This window comes from Muscardinus avellanarius (assembly GCF_963383645.1).
Source record: "Muscardinus avellanarius genome assembly, chromosome: 10".
Lineage (NCBI taxonomy): Eukaryota > Metazoa > Chordata > Mammalia > Rodentia > Gliridae > Muscardinus > Muscardinus avellanarius.
Genome location: NC_137796.1, coordinates 30,152,278 through 30,169,868, shown reverse-complemented (window position 1 = coordinate 30,169,868; position 17,591 = coordinate 30,152,278). Strand labels below are relative to the sequence as shown.

Sequence of the window (17,591 nt, the reverse complement as noted above, 5' to 3'; positions counted from 1 at the left end):
GCCTGCCAATATCAGTACCTTATCTAAGGATGCTGGGACTATAAGCAGTGTATAAATGACACATGCAATGTATTTGTATAAGTAAGTTAAATGACATTTTCTAGTTGTTAATTTTTCCTAATATCAGAGAAGAAATTAGCCTTGTGCATCTGAGGTGATATGGAATTCCCAGTTTTCTGCATGTGTTCTGTTTCTCTTCCTAGGACTTTAAGCATCCCTTAGTGAAACACAAGAATTGGTAGATACACCTTCTATTCTCTGAAGAAACTCAGGTATTTTTTATACTATTTGCTTGTCCACAAATGGTACTGACCTCAGTCTTTCTGTAGCAAAGACTGACTCCCTTCCTGGTCTCTCTTCTCCTCTCCATTTTCACTATTTCCTGAAATCACCTTCTCAAAAAGGAACAACACTCTAATCTTGCCTCAGAGGCTCAACTTTGGGGAACCAAACCCAAGACATCATGATGGACCTCTGTTGTTCTCTTATTAGTAGTGTACACACTGAAGACTGTGATGTCTTCTTGGTGCGTTGACCTCTTTGTTATTCTATAATCTTCATTTTTTCCCTCTTAATATTCATTCATGTGATAATGATATAGCTACCTAGATTTCCTTTGAGTGTCTGCATAGTGTATGTTTTTACTTTTACATCCTTACATGGGAGGTATATTTTTACTCAAAGTTTGCTTTTGAAGCCAAGAATGATGATTCTACTAACCCCACCAAAGATATGTGAAAGTTATATTAAATGCATTCTAGAAGTCTTTGGGGTCAGGGCAGGGCAGGCCTTGACTCAGGCTCTACAAGGCCTTATGTAAGAAGCAAAAGACACTGGGTGAGAGGTTTTACATGGCTGTGGATTTAAGATGTGGTAAGCTTTATGAGACTTAGCTTTTCAACAGCTAAGAATTCACCAAGTCACTGCAAGCAGAGGAATCATTCTAATGTGGTTTTGTTTTCTACAACTCTCAGATTTGAATTTATCTCTAGTCAAGGCAAAGACACTGATTTTTTTCTCCAAAAGAACATTTACTTTCCAAACTTATCCCTCAAGTACACAATTCCCACTCCCAGGCCTCTGCCCGCACCACCTCACATTCTCTAGCCTCCACAATAGGATGCACACAGTGCACCTCTCTTGGTGACTCCATTCTCCGGAGGCTGCTGAGCCTCCCATTCACAGCTCAATGTGCTCTCTCTGGGGAGGCTTCTCTGCTGCCTCCTTGGCCTTCAGCTCAGTCCAGAAAGCCACTTCCTTGTCTTTCAGCTTCTGGGATGCCTGGGTGGTGGTACCGATCTGCAGGTAGCCTTCTTTCTGGTCATACTGTGGCCAATGGGGTAGCCCTTGACCATTGGGATTCCTAAAAACAGAATAGAAAGTTTCCAAAGATGCTTGAATTTCTCACATTTCACTGACATCATCAGGAATCCCCTGGATTTTCCAATCCCAAATGCACATACACCTCTTGAAAAGGTGTCTTTACATCTTACATGACAGGCTGTAGGTTCAGTGTCAGAGTAGGATTTTTACAGGGTCTTGGTTTTGATCATTTCCAACAGGTATGCCCCCCACACCCTGCCAAGAGCCCTGTCATCCCTGTGCCACAATTCTTACCCATTTCGAGCAAAGTTGGCCCAGAATCTCATCACCATCTTGCTGAGGTTGGTCTCCTCTTCTGAGGCTCCCTCTGTGGGGAAGAAAGAAAAAACCTCTGTTACTCCAAGTGAAGTTTAGAACCAGCAGCAGCAGCCTGTGAGCTTTGGAAAGATGCAATCTTGACCCTTACTCTACACCTCCTGGTCACATCTGCTTTGTAAGAAGATCCTCTTACCTGGTGTGTGTGCTCAGCTTGGGAGTGGCTGACCCAGGGCCTGCATGTGACTGGCTAATTTTACTCCCAGGCTCACCTGCCCTCTTTGCAAACTCAGGGTCATAATACCACATTCTTCTTCACAGGATTGCTAGATGATGAGTGTTTTCTCAATCTCCTATACATACCAACTTATAAGAGAGTCAGAAGAAATATCAGAACTGCCAAGGTCCTATAGAATCACCCACCTTGGAGATTCCTGTAGGCGCAGGTGTTATGAATAACCTTGCGTTGAATCACAGCTCATATGAAAGCACTTATAATTATTAAAGAAATTTGTGCAAGGCTTTTTTTTACATATCCTATTAAATATCTTGTTGATAAAATATATGGTGTTTAGATAGACAGACAGATGGATGCACATCACACAGGTTTAGCACCAGTTCTAACCTCACCCTGGGTCAAATTCTGATATGCTCTTCTGAGTGGGAAATAAAGCAGTGACATTCTTGCCCCAGGACACAGCTCTGCAGGTTTTCCCTCAATTTTCTTTTGATGCCACCAATCAGAATTCTGAATGTGACTATGGCTAGGGGTACAAGAACATACATTCTCCTTCATGTATGTTACAGCAGGAGAAAGACTTGGGACTGCCCCATGAATTTCAGCCCTGTCATATATATTTTTGTTTGTTTGTTTTTTTTTTTTTGGTGGTACTGGGGTTCCTGGAAGCCCTTCTACCTCCGGGCTACACTCCCAGACCTATTTTTTATACTTTTTTATTTGGAAACAGGGTCTCATAAGCCAGCGCGCGCGGATGGCTTCGAACCTGCGCGATCCTACTGTCTCTGCCTCCCAAGCGCGGGGATTACAAGCGTGCGCCACCACGCCCGGCCTGTCATATATATTTTTTAAAATAAGTTCTCACTAAGTTGCTGAGAGCTCATTAAGTTCCAAGGCTGGCTTGAATCTGCAATCCTCTATTCATAGCCAGCCATATACTGGAATTACAAGTGTGCACCACCACACCTTAGTTAAATCCTGTTATCTTATTCAGGAAGTAAAGATCAAGATAGAAGGAGAAACTTGTTCAAGGCCACCAAACTAGCACTGGAAGCTAGAATTGCTATCCCCAAGCTCATAGCCAGCAAGAGTTATTACCTTTTAAAAATGGAGCACCAAATACTGAGAAGAGCTCATCTCCATGATCTGCTATTACTGTCTTGGGTTTCATGTCTGATGAGAAGCTTGGGCGATACTGATATTCATACATGTATGTAGGAGCTCCAGCATCTGAGAAGACATGAATTTATGCACAGTTGACGTTACCAGACACATACCTTGGTGATATCCAGATCTCCAACTGTATGGGATATTAATTATTATGATAACAGATAGAAGCACAATTTCAGGGAAGTCCAGTGACTTGGTTAAGGATGCATAGCTGGTTGAGGTGGTGTTGGGATTTCAGCCTGATGTTAACTGAAGGACAGAGAATGAATAAAATGCACTAAAGAAATGCACTAGATGTGTTTTGTTGAAACACACACTCACGCTCATTCATTTCAAGAATGTCTCCAATGTAATAATAGGTGTCTTCTATTCAGCTCAGTTTTGAGCATTTCCAGTACTGATTGTTCTCACGTATTAAGAGTTAAGCAAATACAAGCTGCTTGTCTAAACATGAGGATACTCAAATACAACACACACACACACACACACACACACACACACACACACATATATATATATATATATATATATATATATATATATATATATAATATATTATTCTTATGTTTCAGAATACCCCCCAAATCAATGTTTTATATTTCATCCTCCTCACATATCCTGCTTCCTGCTTGGCCAGGGAAGTGTTACAAGGTAGTAAGGTGTTCTGAAAGCTGAGGGACGGCAATGGGGGGGTGGTCATTTTCTATTCCTGACCTCTCTTATCTTCCTATTCTCTTCTCTTCCATGTTATCTCATAACCAAAGCCTTCCTCTCTATTCCCTAAGGAGATGCCACTTTTCCAGCATAGTGGCTCATTACACCTGACAATCACTGTTCTGTAAGGAAGAACTTAAGAGACTCCTTCAGGGACCTCAGCAGTTTGCACTGGTCATAATGCCCATTAATGGTCTATTAATGAGTCACTTTAGGAGAGAAATCAGGCTGGTGGAGAAATTTTCCAGTTTTTCCCCTAATATGGATATAGTAAAATTGAAAAATGAAGAAAAATGAGATACCACCACGCAGAGAAAATTTTTCAAGATTTTCATACAGGCCTACTTGTGATATGTTATTTGTAATATACTATAATTACTACCCTTCATTAAATCTTAATTCAATAAAGTATTTTACAATATATGTCATCCCTACATGAAGATAAAGAGTCGTGTACTTAATTGTCTCTTCAGTCTGTATCATTACACCCTTGAGTCATCTAGAGGTTCCACTTGGAAGAAGCAATCACTCTTCTTTTAATAAACAAATCCATTTAATAAGCAAATCCACTTATTAAATATCTTCTTCAAAGTAAACAGAACTTGCTGAAGGGAAGGTCTAACCTTGCCTCTTCAACTCAAACATTTTAGAAAGAAATTAAAAAAGAGAAGAATTAACTTTTATTAATGAGAAAACTTATTTTAGGTAGCACGGTGCCCCTGGAAACTTACAGAAAACTTTTTGCCCAAAAGCATAGAGATTTAGAAAATTTCTATAATCACAACAAAAAATTTCAAGAGAAAATAGAGAATATGTTTAAAATCTTGAGCAACAACAACAACAACAAAAAGCAGAGACAATGGGACACCATCAAAAGATCAAGTACTTGTCTAATAGTAGCTTCCAAGGGAGAAGAAAGAGGTAAAGAGCCAAAAGTATATTTCAAAAAATTAATCCTGAAAACTTTTCTAACTTAGGATTAGTGCTAAAACTAGGTACAACAAATATTGAAATCTTCACTTAATATTAACCAATATTAAAATAACCAAACTCCCGGGTGTGGTGGCCCACGCTTGTAATCCCCGCGCTTGGGAGGCGGAGACAGGAGGATCTCACAGGTTCAAAGCTAGCTGCAGTTGCTCTGGCTTAAAAGACCCTGTTTCCAAATAAAAGTATAAAATAGTTCTGGGAATGTAGGCTGGAGATACAAGGGCTTCCAGGAACCCCAGTACCACCAAAAAACCAACCAACCAACCAAACTACCAAAACAACAAATATTCCAGGAGCATCAAAATGTCAGAAACATATCATATACATAGGTGTGCAAAAACAACAACAGCACATTGCAGACAATAAATTTATCAACATAGAATAGTTTATCTAGAGAAGCTATGTTTCAAAAATAAGGAGAAATAATTTCCCCAGAAAAACAGAAGCTAATGGCTATCATTGCCTCTACAAAGGCCTTATAGGAATTGTTATAAAGAACTTTAATTTAAACAAAAATTTTAATGAATAACACTAAGCACAAGAAAGCACAAAACTACTGATATCAATAAAATAGCCATATTCTGAATACTCTAAGACTGTAATGATATTTTACAAAGCAATTTTGTACCCAGGACGAAGGTTAAAATACTAACTGTAGCTAAAACAAATGGTCAACCACAGTTAAAATAAATTGTTCTGTCACAGTGATGTAAATTTTGACATTAAAAGTATAAAAGAGAGTATGCCTGAGAGTAAAAGTAAGGTTTTATATGCAAAGTAAAGCTGTTATCAGTTTAGAATAGACTAATTATAGATGTAAGATGTTCTGTATAAGCCTTAGAATGGCCACAAAGAAAATTTTTGAGTAGAAGCACAAAATAAAAAGAGAAAATAACCAGGCATGGTGCCGCACACTTGTAATCCCAGTGCTTGGGAGGCTGAGATAGGAGGATCGCGCAGGTTTGAAGCCGGCCTCAGCTACTTAGTGAGGCTCTCAGCAACTTAGTGAGACCCTGTTTCCAAATAAAATATAAAATAGGCCTGGGACTATATCCCGGAGGTAGAAAGCCCCTGGGTTCCACCCTTAGTACCACACACACAAAAAAAAAGTCAGGCACAGAAAAACAAATATTACATTTTCTCACTTATGTGGGGAATCAAAAACAACTGAATAATAAAGAAGAGTAGACTTCCGGGAAGATGGCGACGGAGGAAAGCGGCACTTACAAGTCCCGCTAGCAATCCAACTCTACTACCACAAAACCAGCGCCTTTCAGAGCCAGAAAACACCACCAGCAAAGAAATAAAAATGGTAAATACAAGGGACAGAGAAAAAGGGCTGGAAAATCAAGACACCGGAAAAAAAACCAGCCTGAAGTGCCGCGGAGCGGAGCGGCCAGAGCAGCCGGAGCGGCCAGAGCTGCAGCGCGGATTGGGGGGAGCCGCGGAGCAGAGTGGCCTGAGCAGCCGGAGCAGCCAGAGCCGCGTCTCGGAACCGCCTGAGCGGCCGGAGTGGCCAGACCCGCGGTGCAGAGCAGCCGAAGCCGCGGTTCAGAGCAGCCGAGCAGAGCGGCCAGAAGAGTCGGAGCAGCCACAGCCGCAGCGCAGATTGGCTGGAGCGGCGGTGCGGAGTGGCCAGAGCCGCGGAGTGGAGCAGCTGGAGCAGCCGAGCAGAGCGGCCAGAACAGCCGAGCGGAGCAGCCAGAGCAGCCGAGCAGAGCAGCCAGAGCAGCCGGAGCAGCCAGAGCCACGTCACAGAACAGCCGGAGTGGCCAGACCCGCGGTGCAGAGCGGCCAGAGCAGCCGGAGTGGCCAGAGCTGTGGTGCGGAGCAGCCAGAGCCGCGGTGCAGAGCGGCCGGAGTGGCGCGGCCTACATCTCCCCTAGCAGCACCAGGCTCCAGAGAGGAGGGAGACTCAAAACAGAGATCAAATCCAGAGAGGAGGTACTCTGGCCTCGCGGCCTAGGATGCAGAAGCAGCGTCTTACTGCTGGCGGCAGCGGTGAGTTCACCGGACGGCCCTAGACCAACCCACTCAACCAGCCACCAGGCGCCTGAGAGGAGGGGTGGACAGTGAGCCGAGGTGAGCAGGTGCTGAACAGCCGGGCGGCAGTCAGCAGTTTTTTTGGTGCAGGGAACATCTAAAGCTCCCAAGGGCCGGGCACAGCACAACTGGCAAGGACTCAGAGCGGAGTTCAAAACCAGAGAAGAAATATGCCGCATCACGGCCGAGGGCGTGGCAGTGGTGCCATATTGCCAGTGGCGGCAGCAGCGAATCCACCGAGTTCACTACAGCTCCATCAGTGCACTCAACAACCGTGAGTCAAATTGCGGCCTCTAGGGGAGAAATCCCAGTACTGCACTCCCAGGGACTTGCGCAGATAGTCTCCCTGGGTCGGAGATTTTAGCAGTGCAGCCCAGTGGGGGAGTGGCAGTGGCAGAGATATCATACCATAGTCACAACTCCCCACTGGAGAACGCCCAACTTGGCACCCCCCACAGTCTAAACAGGCTTGATTGACTCCCTGGGTCTGAGACTTTGTGATACAACCCAGTAAAGGAGTAGTGGTGATGGAGATACCACAGACACGAGATCCAGAGCATCTTAAGTGAACTCGTAGTGACTCAGGGAAGAACCCAGAGAAGGCACAAACTTCCAAAATCATGGGAAAGAGAAATAACAATGGAGCAGTGAATGCCAACAACCCCACAACATCAGAATCTGATAACACAGAAACCCAAAGATCTCTAGAAGATCAAATTAGGAAAATAACTTTAGAAAGAATAGAGGTGCTTCGAAAAGAATTCAGAGAGAGCCAAAGAGAGATAAAGGATGCAATTAATGAAGTAAAGGCTTCAATTCAAAGTATAAACAACAGATTAGACCACATGGAGAATAGAATCTCGCTCTTAGAAGATGATCATTCCAAAAATGAACGCATAGTTTCTAATCTAGGAAAAAATATCCAACAGCAGGAATCTGATATTGAAGAAATATGGGCCCATTTCAAGAGAGCTAACCTAAGAATAATTGGAATAGAGGAGGGAAAAGAAGGTGAAACCAAAGGGATCAACAATCTCTTCAAGGAAGTAATAGCAGAAAATTTTCCAAACATAGAGCAAGAGGTCGATACACAGGTCCAGGAAACTTATAGAACTCCCTTTAGACAGGATCAGAGAAGAGGATCCCCACGCCACATAATTGTCAAAATGACTAATGTGGAAGCCAAGGAGAGAATCTTAAAGGCAACAAAAACAAAAGGCCATGTGACATACAGAGGCAAACCAATTAGAATCACTCCAGACTTCCCAAACCAAGTTATGAAAGCCAGAAGGGCTTGGAGTAACATATTCCAAACTTTGAAAGAAAACAACTTCCAGCCAAAAATTTCCTACCCAGCAAAACTATCCATCAAATTAGATGGGGAAATAAGAAGCTTCCATGACAAACAGTAACTGAAGGAATTTATGTCTTCAAAACCAGCGCTAGAGAAAATACTCAAGGAGATTAACTGCAAAGAGGAAATGGGTAATACACGCCAGAACCAAAGAAACAAGAATTCTCATCCAGAAGACAACTAAGCAAAGAAGAATAAACAGTATCTCAAACAGAAAATAAGATCTTAACATGTTGGGAATTAAAAATTATCTCTCTATAATCACACTGAATGTAAACGGCCTCAACTCCCCAATAAAAAGACATAAAGTGGCAAAATGGATTAAAAGCCAGAATCCATCCATCTGCTGCTTACAAGAAACACACCTTACAAGTAAAGATAGGAACAAACTCAAGGTAAAGGGCTGGAGCAAGGTAATCCATGCTAATGGTACTCGAAGACAAGCAGGAGTAGCAACTAGGATATCAGACAAGTTAGACTTCAAACCCAAACTTATTAGAAGAGACAAAGAAGGTCACATTTTACTGGTAAAAGGAATAGTCCAGCAAGAGGAAATAACAATAATCAACATCTATGCCCCAAACATAGGGGCAGCTACTTTCATAAATCAAACTCTTTGTGATATGAAGTCACACATAAATCCCAACACAATAATACTGGGAGACTTCAACACACCTCTCACAATACTAGACCGATCTTCCAGAAAAAGGGTCAGTAAAGATGCCTCAGAACTTAAAGAACACCATTAACCAAATGGACCTGTTGGACACATATAGAATATTTCACCCAACTACAGCAGAGTTTACATTTTTCTCAGCTGCTCATGGAACCTTCTCCAAAATAGATCACATCCTGGGACACAAAATGAGCACTAGCAAATTTAAAAAATGTTACATACTTCCCTGTGTCATTTCAGACCATAATGGAATGAAACTAGAAATCAACTATAAGAAGACCCAGAGAAACAACATAAACATGTGGAGACTGAACACCACACTTTTGAATGAAGAATGGGTCATAGAAGATGTAAGAGGTGAAATCAAGAAATTTCTAGAAACAAATGAAAATAAAGAAACAGCATATCAAAACCTCTGGGACACTTTGAAGGCAGTATTAAGAGGAAAATTTATAGCACTGAGTGTTCACATAAGAAAAACAGAAAATCTTCAAATAAATAGCCTTATGACACAACTCAAAGCCCTTGAAAAGCAGGAACAATTGAACCCCAAAGCCAGCAGAAGACGGGAAATTATTAATATTAGAGCAGAAATTAATGAAATAGAGAATAAAAAAACAATACAGAAAATCAACAAAACCAAAAGCTGGTTTCTTGAAAAAATTAACGAGATTGATAAACCACTAGCCAACCTAACTAAAAAAAAGAGAGAATCAACCCAAATTATGAAGATAAGGGATGAAAAAGGAGACATTACTACTGACAGCATAGAAATCCAGAGGATTATCAGAAACTACTTTGAAAAACTATACTCCAACAAAATGGAAAATCTGGAGGAAATTGACAACTTCCTAGATAAATACAACCTTCCTAAACTGAGTCAAGAAGATATAGAACACTTAAACCAACCAATAACAATCAAAGAGATTGAAATAGCAATAAAGAGCTTACCATCAAAGAAAAGCCCAGGACCAGATGGTTTCCCAAGTGAATTCTATAAAACCTTTATAGGAGAACTAATCCCAATACTACTCAAACTATTTCGGGAAATAGAAAAAACCGGAACTCTCCCAAATGCATTCTATGAAGCCAACATCACACTAATATCCAAACCGAATAAAGACAGTTCAAGGAAGGAAAACTACAGGCCTATATCTCTGATGAGCTTGCATGCAAAACTATTAAACAAAATACTAGCAACACGCATTCAAAACCACATCAAGAAAATCATTCACCATGACCAGGTAGGGTTCATCCCAGGGATGCAAGGCTGGTTCAATATACGAAAATCAATCCATGTAATTCATCATATAAACAGAATCAAAGACAAAAACCACATGATCATCTCAATAGATGCTGAAAAAGCATTTGATAAAATTCAACATCCATTTATGATAAAAACACTGCAGAGAATTGAAATAGAAGGAACACATCTCAACATTATTAAGGCAATCTACAATAAGCCCACTGCCAACATCATATTAAATGGGGAAAAACTTCAAGAATTTCCCCTAAAAACTGGAACGAGACAAGGATGTCCACTATCACCACTTCTCTTCAATGTAGTACTAGAGACTCTAGCCAGAGCAATAAGGCAAGAAAAGGAAATCAAAGGAGTACAAATAGGAAAAGAAGAACTTAAGCTTTCACTATTTGCAGATGACATGATACTATATTTAGAAAACCCAACAAACTCAACCAAAAGGCTTATAGAACTGATCAACAAATTCAGCAAGGTATCTGGATACAAAATCAATCTTAAAAAATCAGAAGCTTTCCTGTACAACAACCATAAATCCACTGAAAAAGAAATTCAGAAAACACTTCCACTCAGGATCTCCCACAAAAAAATAAAATACTTAGGAATAAACTTGACCAAGGAGGTAAAAGATCTCTACAAAGAAAATTATAAAACACTGAAAAAATAAATCGAAGAATATATTAGAAGATGGAATAACCTTCCATGTTCATGGATTGGCAGAATAAATATCATTAAAATGGCCATCCTCCCAAAAGTGATATACAGATTTAATGCAATGCCCATTAAACTACCAAGATCATTCTTCACAGACATAGAAAAATCAGTCCTTAAATTTATCTGGAATAACAAAAAGCCCAGAATAGCCAAGGTAGTTCTCAGCAACAAAAACCACGCAGGAGGAATCACAATACCTGACTTTAAACTATACTACAAAGCCATTGTAATAAAAACAGCATGGTACTGGCAAAAGATCAGATATATAGACCAATGGAGCAGAATAGAAGACCCAGAACAAGTCCACACACTTTCAACCAATTGATTTTTGACAAAGAGGCCAAAAACATACAATGGAAAAAAGATTGCCTGTTCAACAAATGGTGTTGGCAAAACTGGTTAACCATATGCAGAAAATTGGATGTTAATCCCACTTTTTCACCCTGTACAAAAGTCAACTCACGATGGATCAAAGACTTGGAAATTAAACCAGAGACTTTGAAGCTCCTTGAAGAGGGCATAGGTCCAACACTACAACACATAGGCACAGACAAAAATTTCCTCAACAAGACCCAAAGGCACAACAAATTAAAAGGAGAATCAATACATGGGATTGCATGAAACTGAAGAACTTCTGTTCAGCAAAGGAAACTATCAAGAATCTCAATCGAGAGCCAACAGAAAGGGAGAAGACTTTTGCCACCTACACCACTGATACAGGACTAATATCTAGAATATACAGAGAACTCAAGAAAATCAACACTAAGAAAACAAAGCATCCAATAACAAAATGGGCAAATGAACTAAATAGACACTTCACAAAAGAAGAAATTCAAATGGCCAATAAATGCATGAAAAAATGCTCAACATCACTGGCAATCAGAGAGATGCAAATCAAAACTACCCTGAGATTTCACCTAACTCCAACTAGAATGGCCATCATTCAAAACACAAACAACAGATGCTGGCGAGGATGTGGAGAAGTGGGAACTCTAAGACATTGTTGGTGGGATTGCAAATTAGTGCAACCACTTTGGAAAACAGTATGGAGAATCCTCAGAAGAATGGGAACAAATCTACCATTTGATCCAGCAACACCACTGTTGGGTATCTACCCAAAAGAAAAGAAACCAAACTACCAAACTAATGCATGTGTATCTATGTTCACAGCTGCACAATTCACCATAGCCAAACTATGGAACCAGCCAAGATGTCCATCAACAGATGAATGGATTACAAAACTGTGGGATATGTACACAATGGAATTTTACTCAGCCATCAAAAAAAACTCAATTACATCATTTTCAGGGAAATGGATGGAACTGGAGGACATTATGCTAAGTGAGATTAGTCAGGCACAAAAAATAAGAAATCAGATGCTTTCCCTAATATGTGAGAATTAGGGAGAAAAGAGGAGCAAACAAGTCAACCTAAAGGAGGAGAAATGAGGGGGGAAGAGGAAAATCTCTAAAGCTCACAATGTACTTAAACATATCGAAGTCAATCACTAAGCCAAGCAAGGGAGGGAGGGACGGGGAGGGAATGGGGTGGGATTTGGGTAGGGGTTAAATCAGCGATGAGTACATGTTTGTACACACAAGTTTTTTACCCCAATAAGTTGTATGAATATAATGCACCAATAAAAAAAATAAAGAAGAGTAAAATGTGGTAGTTATATAAGTGAAAGAAAGAGAAAAATGGTAAAAGCTTAAAATGTCAGGAAAAGTCTTTTTCTTTTTTCTTTTTTAGTTCTACTATACATTGTGTAAAAGTAGTTAATAATAGAGTATTGCATATTAAAATTTTCTAAGAAAGAATATTTTAAATCTCAGAATAAAAATAGAAGTTATCTGAGGTTTTGGTATATTAATCAGCTTGAAGTGATTAACCTAAAACAATTATTCATAAACATTATATACCAAATGAATTTATTCAAATATATTTTATTGGTTAGGGGCTAACTGGGTGATGTGTGCATGTATGTGTATACAAGTTATTTAAGCCATTATGATGTATTAATACAATGGACCAATCAAAATTTTTAAAAATACATATTTTATTTATTTACAATTTAAAATGTTATATAAATGCTTGCTGTGTTTCTCTCTGTCACTCTCTTACTCTCATAATATTCCATTGCACTCTACTCACCAATCTAATTTTTTATCTGCAGCTGTTCAAATCTAAGTGTAACTGCAGAAAGAAAAGAATAAAAAGTGGCTGGGGGTGGTGGCACATGCTTGTAATCCCCATGCTTGGGAGGCAGAGAAAGGAGGATTGCGCTGGTTTAAAGCCAGCCTTTCTGGCTTAAGAGACCCTGTTTCGAAATAAAAAATATAAAATAGGTCTGGGAGTGTAGCCTGGAGGTAGAAGGGTTTCCAGGAACCCCAGGGCCACCAAAAAAAGAAAAAAAGTGCAAGGCAGGCATGGCGGTGCATTTGCGAGGCTGAGACAGGCAGATCATTGTTTGAGGACAGCCTCAGCTACTTAGTAAGTCCCTTTGTAATTCAGTGAGACTGTGTTTCAAAATAAAGATTAAAAAAAAAAACGTCTGGGTATAGCTCAGAGGTAGAATGCTCCCTTGGTTCAATCCCCAGTACTCCAAATAATAATAATAATAATAATAATAATAATAATAATAATAATAAGTAAATAAGTAAATAAATAAATAAAAGGAGTAAATGAAAAGAAACTTAAGAGACTTCCCCTAAGGAGAGCTCATGCATCCCTAGCCTCACACCACACATACAGCCTTGGGTAAATGTTGGAATGACATTTGATAGAACCAGACTTGGTCCTCAGCTTGCCACAAAGAAAGCCAGACCTCAGGGCACACCAAAATAGACAAAAACAAGAAGAGATATTGAGAATCACCACATCTCCAAACCTGCACCTCCTAGTGCCCTTCTTTTTCCTTCTTGGTCCTAGATAACCCTCATAATCCTATCCCTGAATCCTACTCTTTCCTTAGCATAACTAGTTAACAAACTACTTTAGAACTAACTCTGACCTTGAAAACCTTCCAAGACCCATCTTTTAATCCTCACCTCTAGTCTCACATACCACCATAATGTTAGGGAAGGAGCCCTCTGCTAGGGGCTACCTCATATCTCATGTCCACCAGGGTCATGTACATGGTAGTGCCTCATTGATTAGCTGCTATTTCTTTTCCTTGACATTTCCATATATCTATAATGGTGAATTGTGGGATCACCATTGTTACCTACAAATGTCACTAAAGAGCTAATTTATTCATGTTTGCAGGTGATATGATTAAGTCATGAAGGTTGTAATCCCAGAAGTGGATAAATCCATTGTACTGGATTTACCTGGGTAGTACCGGGTAGTCTGTAGGATGTGGTTAGACAAGGTGACCCCTAGGAGTGTGACCTTGGGGTTTATATATATATGGTTCCTCCTCCTCCTGATTGCTCTCTCTTGCTTCAGGCTTCCATGATGTGAACACAGCCCATATGTTCTCCCTCTGCCATGCCTCATGTCTAGCTTCACATGGACTGAGCCCAAACTGTAAGAAAATAAATCTTCTAAGTTATGTGGTCTGATCTTTAGATTATGGCTACAAAAATGCTGACAGATATAAACTTCCAGAATAACAAGTCGCTTTTGGGTCCTTTCCTCAGAGTCTGCTGCTAGTAGATGCCAAAATAGTACAGCGTCCCTCCCCAGGTCATATGGACAATAGGACACTGCACCCCTCCAGGCCTTATGCTGACCTGCATTGGTTTCGACATTTGTCAATGCTGGGAGATGTTTGGTGTGACACTGGAGCTGGTGGATCACAGTCTCTCGCCCATCCAACCTCTAGGACTCACCTCTGTGTCCACGGGCCATAATCACAGATGGGATACCAAATGTTAAATCTGCCATCAAGTCCAGGAACCGATCTTTCTTTCTGGCGGGATCATCTGTCCCTCCTAAATACTTCTCAGTGATCACTGGAGTCAGCTCCTCAGAGATGTTCTGAAATGTAGTAAGGGAGTGACCACCCAGTTTAGAGAGCAGCTCCAGCCTGTTAAGCAGGTTTCATGGGTTGTGACCCTCTTGAGCCCTATGCATTTCCCTCCTGCTGTGGTGAAGTGAGACAAGCAGAAGAAATGGGTACAGAAATCCAGATCCATTTTGTTTCTTTCCTGCCCTTGAATTAGTCTGTGATTTAAGGCAAGCCTCAGCCCTCTTTGATTCTTAGCCAATTCCCATGATTCCTTCAACTCTTACCGCAGTTGGATAGGATTTCCACAGGAGTGAGGTGGCCGTCTTCTGATCCAGTTTGCCTTCGGAGAGTGGGTAGCCCATTAGCTGTTAAAAATTTGTTGAGCATTTGTGAGTCATCAGGAAGTAACAGGAGGAACTAAACAGGCAAACAAAGCAATCTATTACAGAATGAAGGCACCTCTTTGGGCCTCAATGTACATGGTCTTTAGAAGTTTGAAAGACATCAACAAAACAAATGGACTAAAATACAGAAACTAAAAGGGTGTAAGGTGAACTGCTTAAGCATATGTCTTTATTATAGTAGGAAAAATTATATTTTCCAGGTAGTGAGAGATCATGTAGGCCATATAGGCCCAGGTAGCATTGATGTTGAGGCTCAGGACATAGGGCACAGACCAGACATCACAGACTCAGATGACTGAGGAAGCCAAATTCCACTATCATGGCTTTAGTCCTTTTACAGAATATCTGAAATTCTTCTTAAGTGAGAACTGCCAAACTCTCTGCATATAATAAACTTGTATAACTTCTGTACACAGAGACTTGACCTGACTCTAGCCTGGCTTTATTCGCTTAAAGACATGTCCCTGGATGAGCCAATACTTTCTAAAATGCCTGCCTGAGAAAGCTCAGTAATTTCAGATGAAACTGCCTCTTCTCCAATCAAAATGTAATGATGAGTAGAAAGGCCATTGGACTGAATCTTAGAGCAATTAATTTATTTTTTGTGTGGAACTGGTGCTGGAACACAGGGACATTCTACTACTGAGATAACCCTCAGCCCTATTTTATATTTTATTATGAAACAGGATCTCACTAGATTGCTGAGAGTCAGGCTAAGTTGCTGAGGGCCTAGCTAATTTACGGAGGCTTCTCTGAATCTGTGATCCTCCTGTCTCAGCCTCCCAAGTACTGGGATTATAGTACTTTTTGAACAGCTTTCCACTTGCACAGGCCCTTTCATCCTGGGGATTTCAGGAGTTTTAATGTGAAGCCAGTCAAAAAATTATTTAAGAAGATGGATTCCCTGGATTGTACCACCCAGCTGATAGTTGTGCTATCCTGAAGAAATTTTTCAAGAAAATGTCAACTGATGCCAATGGAGATGTCTTCCCTGGACTCAGAACAGATGTGAAAGAACTCATTGGCCAGATGATGGAGGGAAGATTGTTGATTGTATGTGGTACATCTGTCTAAGGAACCCTTACATTCTCACCATTGGAATGATCCAGCCAAACTCTTGCTTATTGATTCCCACAATATAGGGCACAGTGTTGAAATTCTTCTCAGCTAGAATCTCTTCAGGTGTCTTCAGCAGCACTACTCCATCAATTACGGTGGCAAGGTAAGGATAGCTCTAGGGAAGAGAGAAGTATAGTGTTTATAATTACCCCATGCCATGTACCACCCATGTTTCCTCCTCTGCCTGTGTGACAGCTTAGCCAGCAGATAGGCCCCTGTGGTTGTGAGCAGTGGCCATAGAATCTCAGTGCTTATCAAGGGGACTAAGTTTGTGAGATATGGGGACTAGGACTTTGACTGAGAAGCTGGTGGTGAGAAGAAGATGGCTATAAAAATATATATTTAAGTAGTAGATTCATACATATATACATGATAAAAGGGGTTTTTTGGTGGTACTGGGGTTCCTGGAAACCTTTCTACCTCCAGGATATACTCTCAGACCTACTATATATATATATATATATATATATATATATATATATATATATTTTTTTTTTTTTTTTTGAAACAGGGTCTCCTAAGCCAGCGTGACTGGCTTCGAACCTGCGTGATCCTCCTGTCTTCGCCTCCCAAGTGCGGGGATTACAAGCTTGCTCCACCATGTCCGGCGATAAGAGGTTTTAATGATATTGTATATAGTACAGTATAATATATAATATAGCATAATATAGTTCTATACAGAATATCATAATCTGTAACATACTAAATATGATAGTTTATATAGAATAGTAGTAGATTTGATATACATATGCACTTATATTACATATATGTATATATTCATGATAGTCATGTCTGTAAATGAATAATGAATTAGCAAATACTAACCATTATTCCAAAGGAAATTCTAGAGATCGTGCTCTGTGAGCTTAGAGATGCTAAATTCTCATCACCCTTGTTTTACACAATATAGAATCCTTACAAAGAACTAGCTACATGTACTATTTATTCAGTATAAAACACAGGCTGAAGACAGCATGAAATTTTCCAGAATCTGTGTATTGTATTTGTAATTTTCTTTGGCTTTTGCTTGAGAACCATGCTGTCCACTGTGCATTTAAAAAAATTCATCACCTCCTGGCAACACAGCGGCGGCCGCGGTCACAGTGGCGACCATGGCCTCTGAATATGACATGCATTCCTTGGAGAAGCCCTGCACACCAGGTTTTGGTTTAATATCTGATTGGGACAATTTAAGCAGGCATTTCCAGCCATGACTTCCTATCTAGAATACAGGAGAGAGAGTGGATAATGGTGGAATTAGAAGCAAGATGACAATGAGGTGCCGGCCACACAAGAAAAGTAATTTTTGGAAGAACAT

The 17,591-nt window shown here is 40.3% G+C and overlaps 1 protein-coding gene across 2 annotated transcripts in view; it reads right to left on the bottom strand.

Annotated features, from left to right (window-relative positions):
• Positions 1 to 1,179: 1,179 nt before the first annotated feature.
• LOC308269222 (liver carboxylesterase 1-like) overlaps positions 1,180 to 17,591 on the bottom strand; it is a gene marked incomplete at both ends in the record, with an annotated part of 43,938 nt that continues 27,526 nt past the window's right edge. For both annotated transcript variants that reach the window (XM_080704477.1, XM_080704478.1), the window contains 6 exons: positions 1,180 to 1,363; positions 1,618 to 1,690; positions 2,975 to 3,106; positions 14,632 to 14,779; positions 15,035 to 15,115; positions 16,248 to 16,388. In XM_080704477.1, coding sequence (XP_080560603.1) covers positions 1,180 to 1,363; positions 1,618 to 1,690; positions 2,975 to 3,106; positions 14,632 to 14,779; positions 15,035 to 15,115; positions 16,248 to 16,388 — 759 coding nt within the window. The remainder of the gene's footprint in view (positions 1,364 to 1,617; positions 1,691 to 2,974; positions 3,107 to 14,631; positions 14,780 to 15,034; positions 15,116 to 16,247; positions 16,389 to 17,591) is intronic.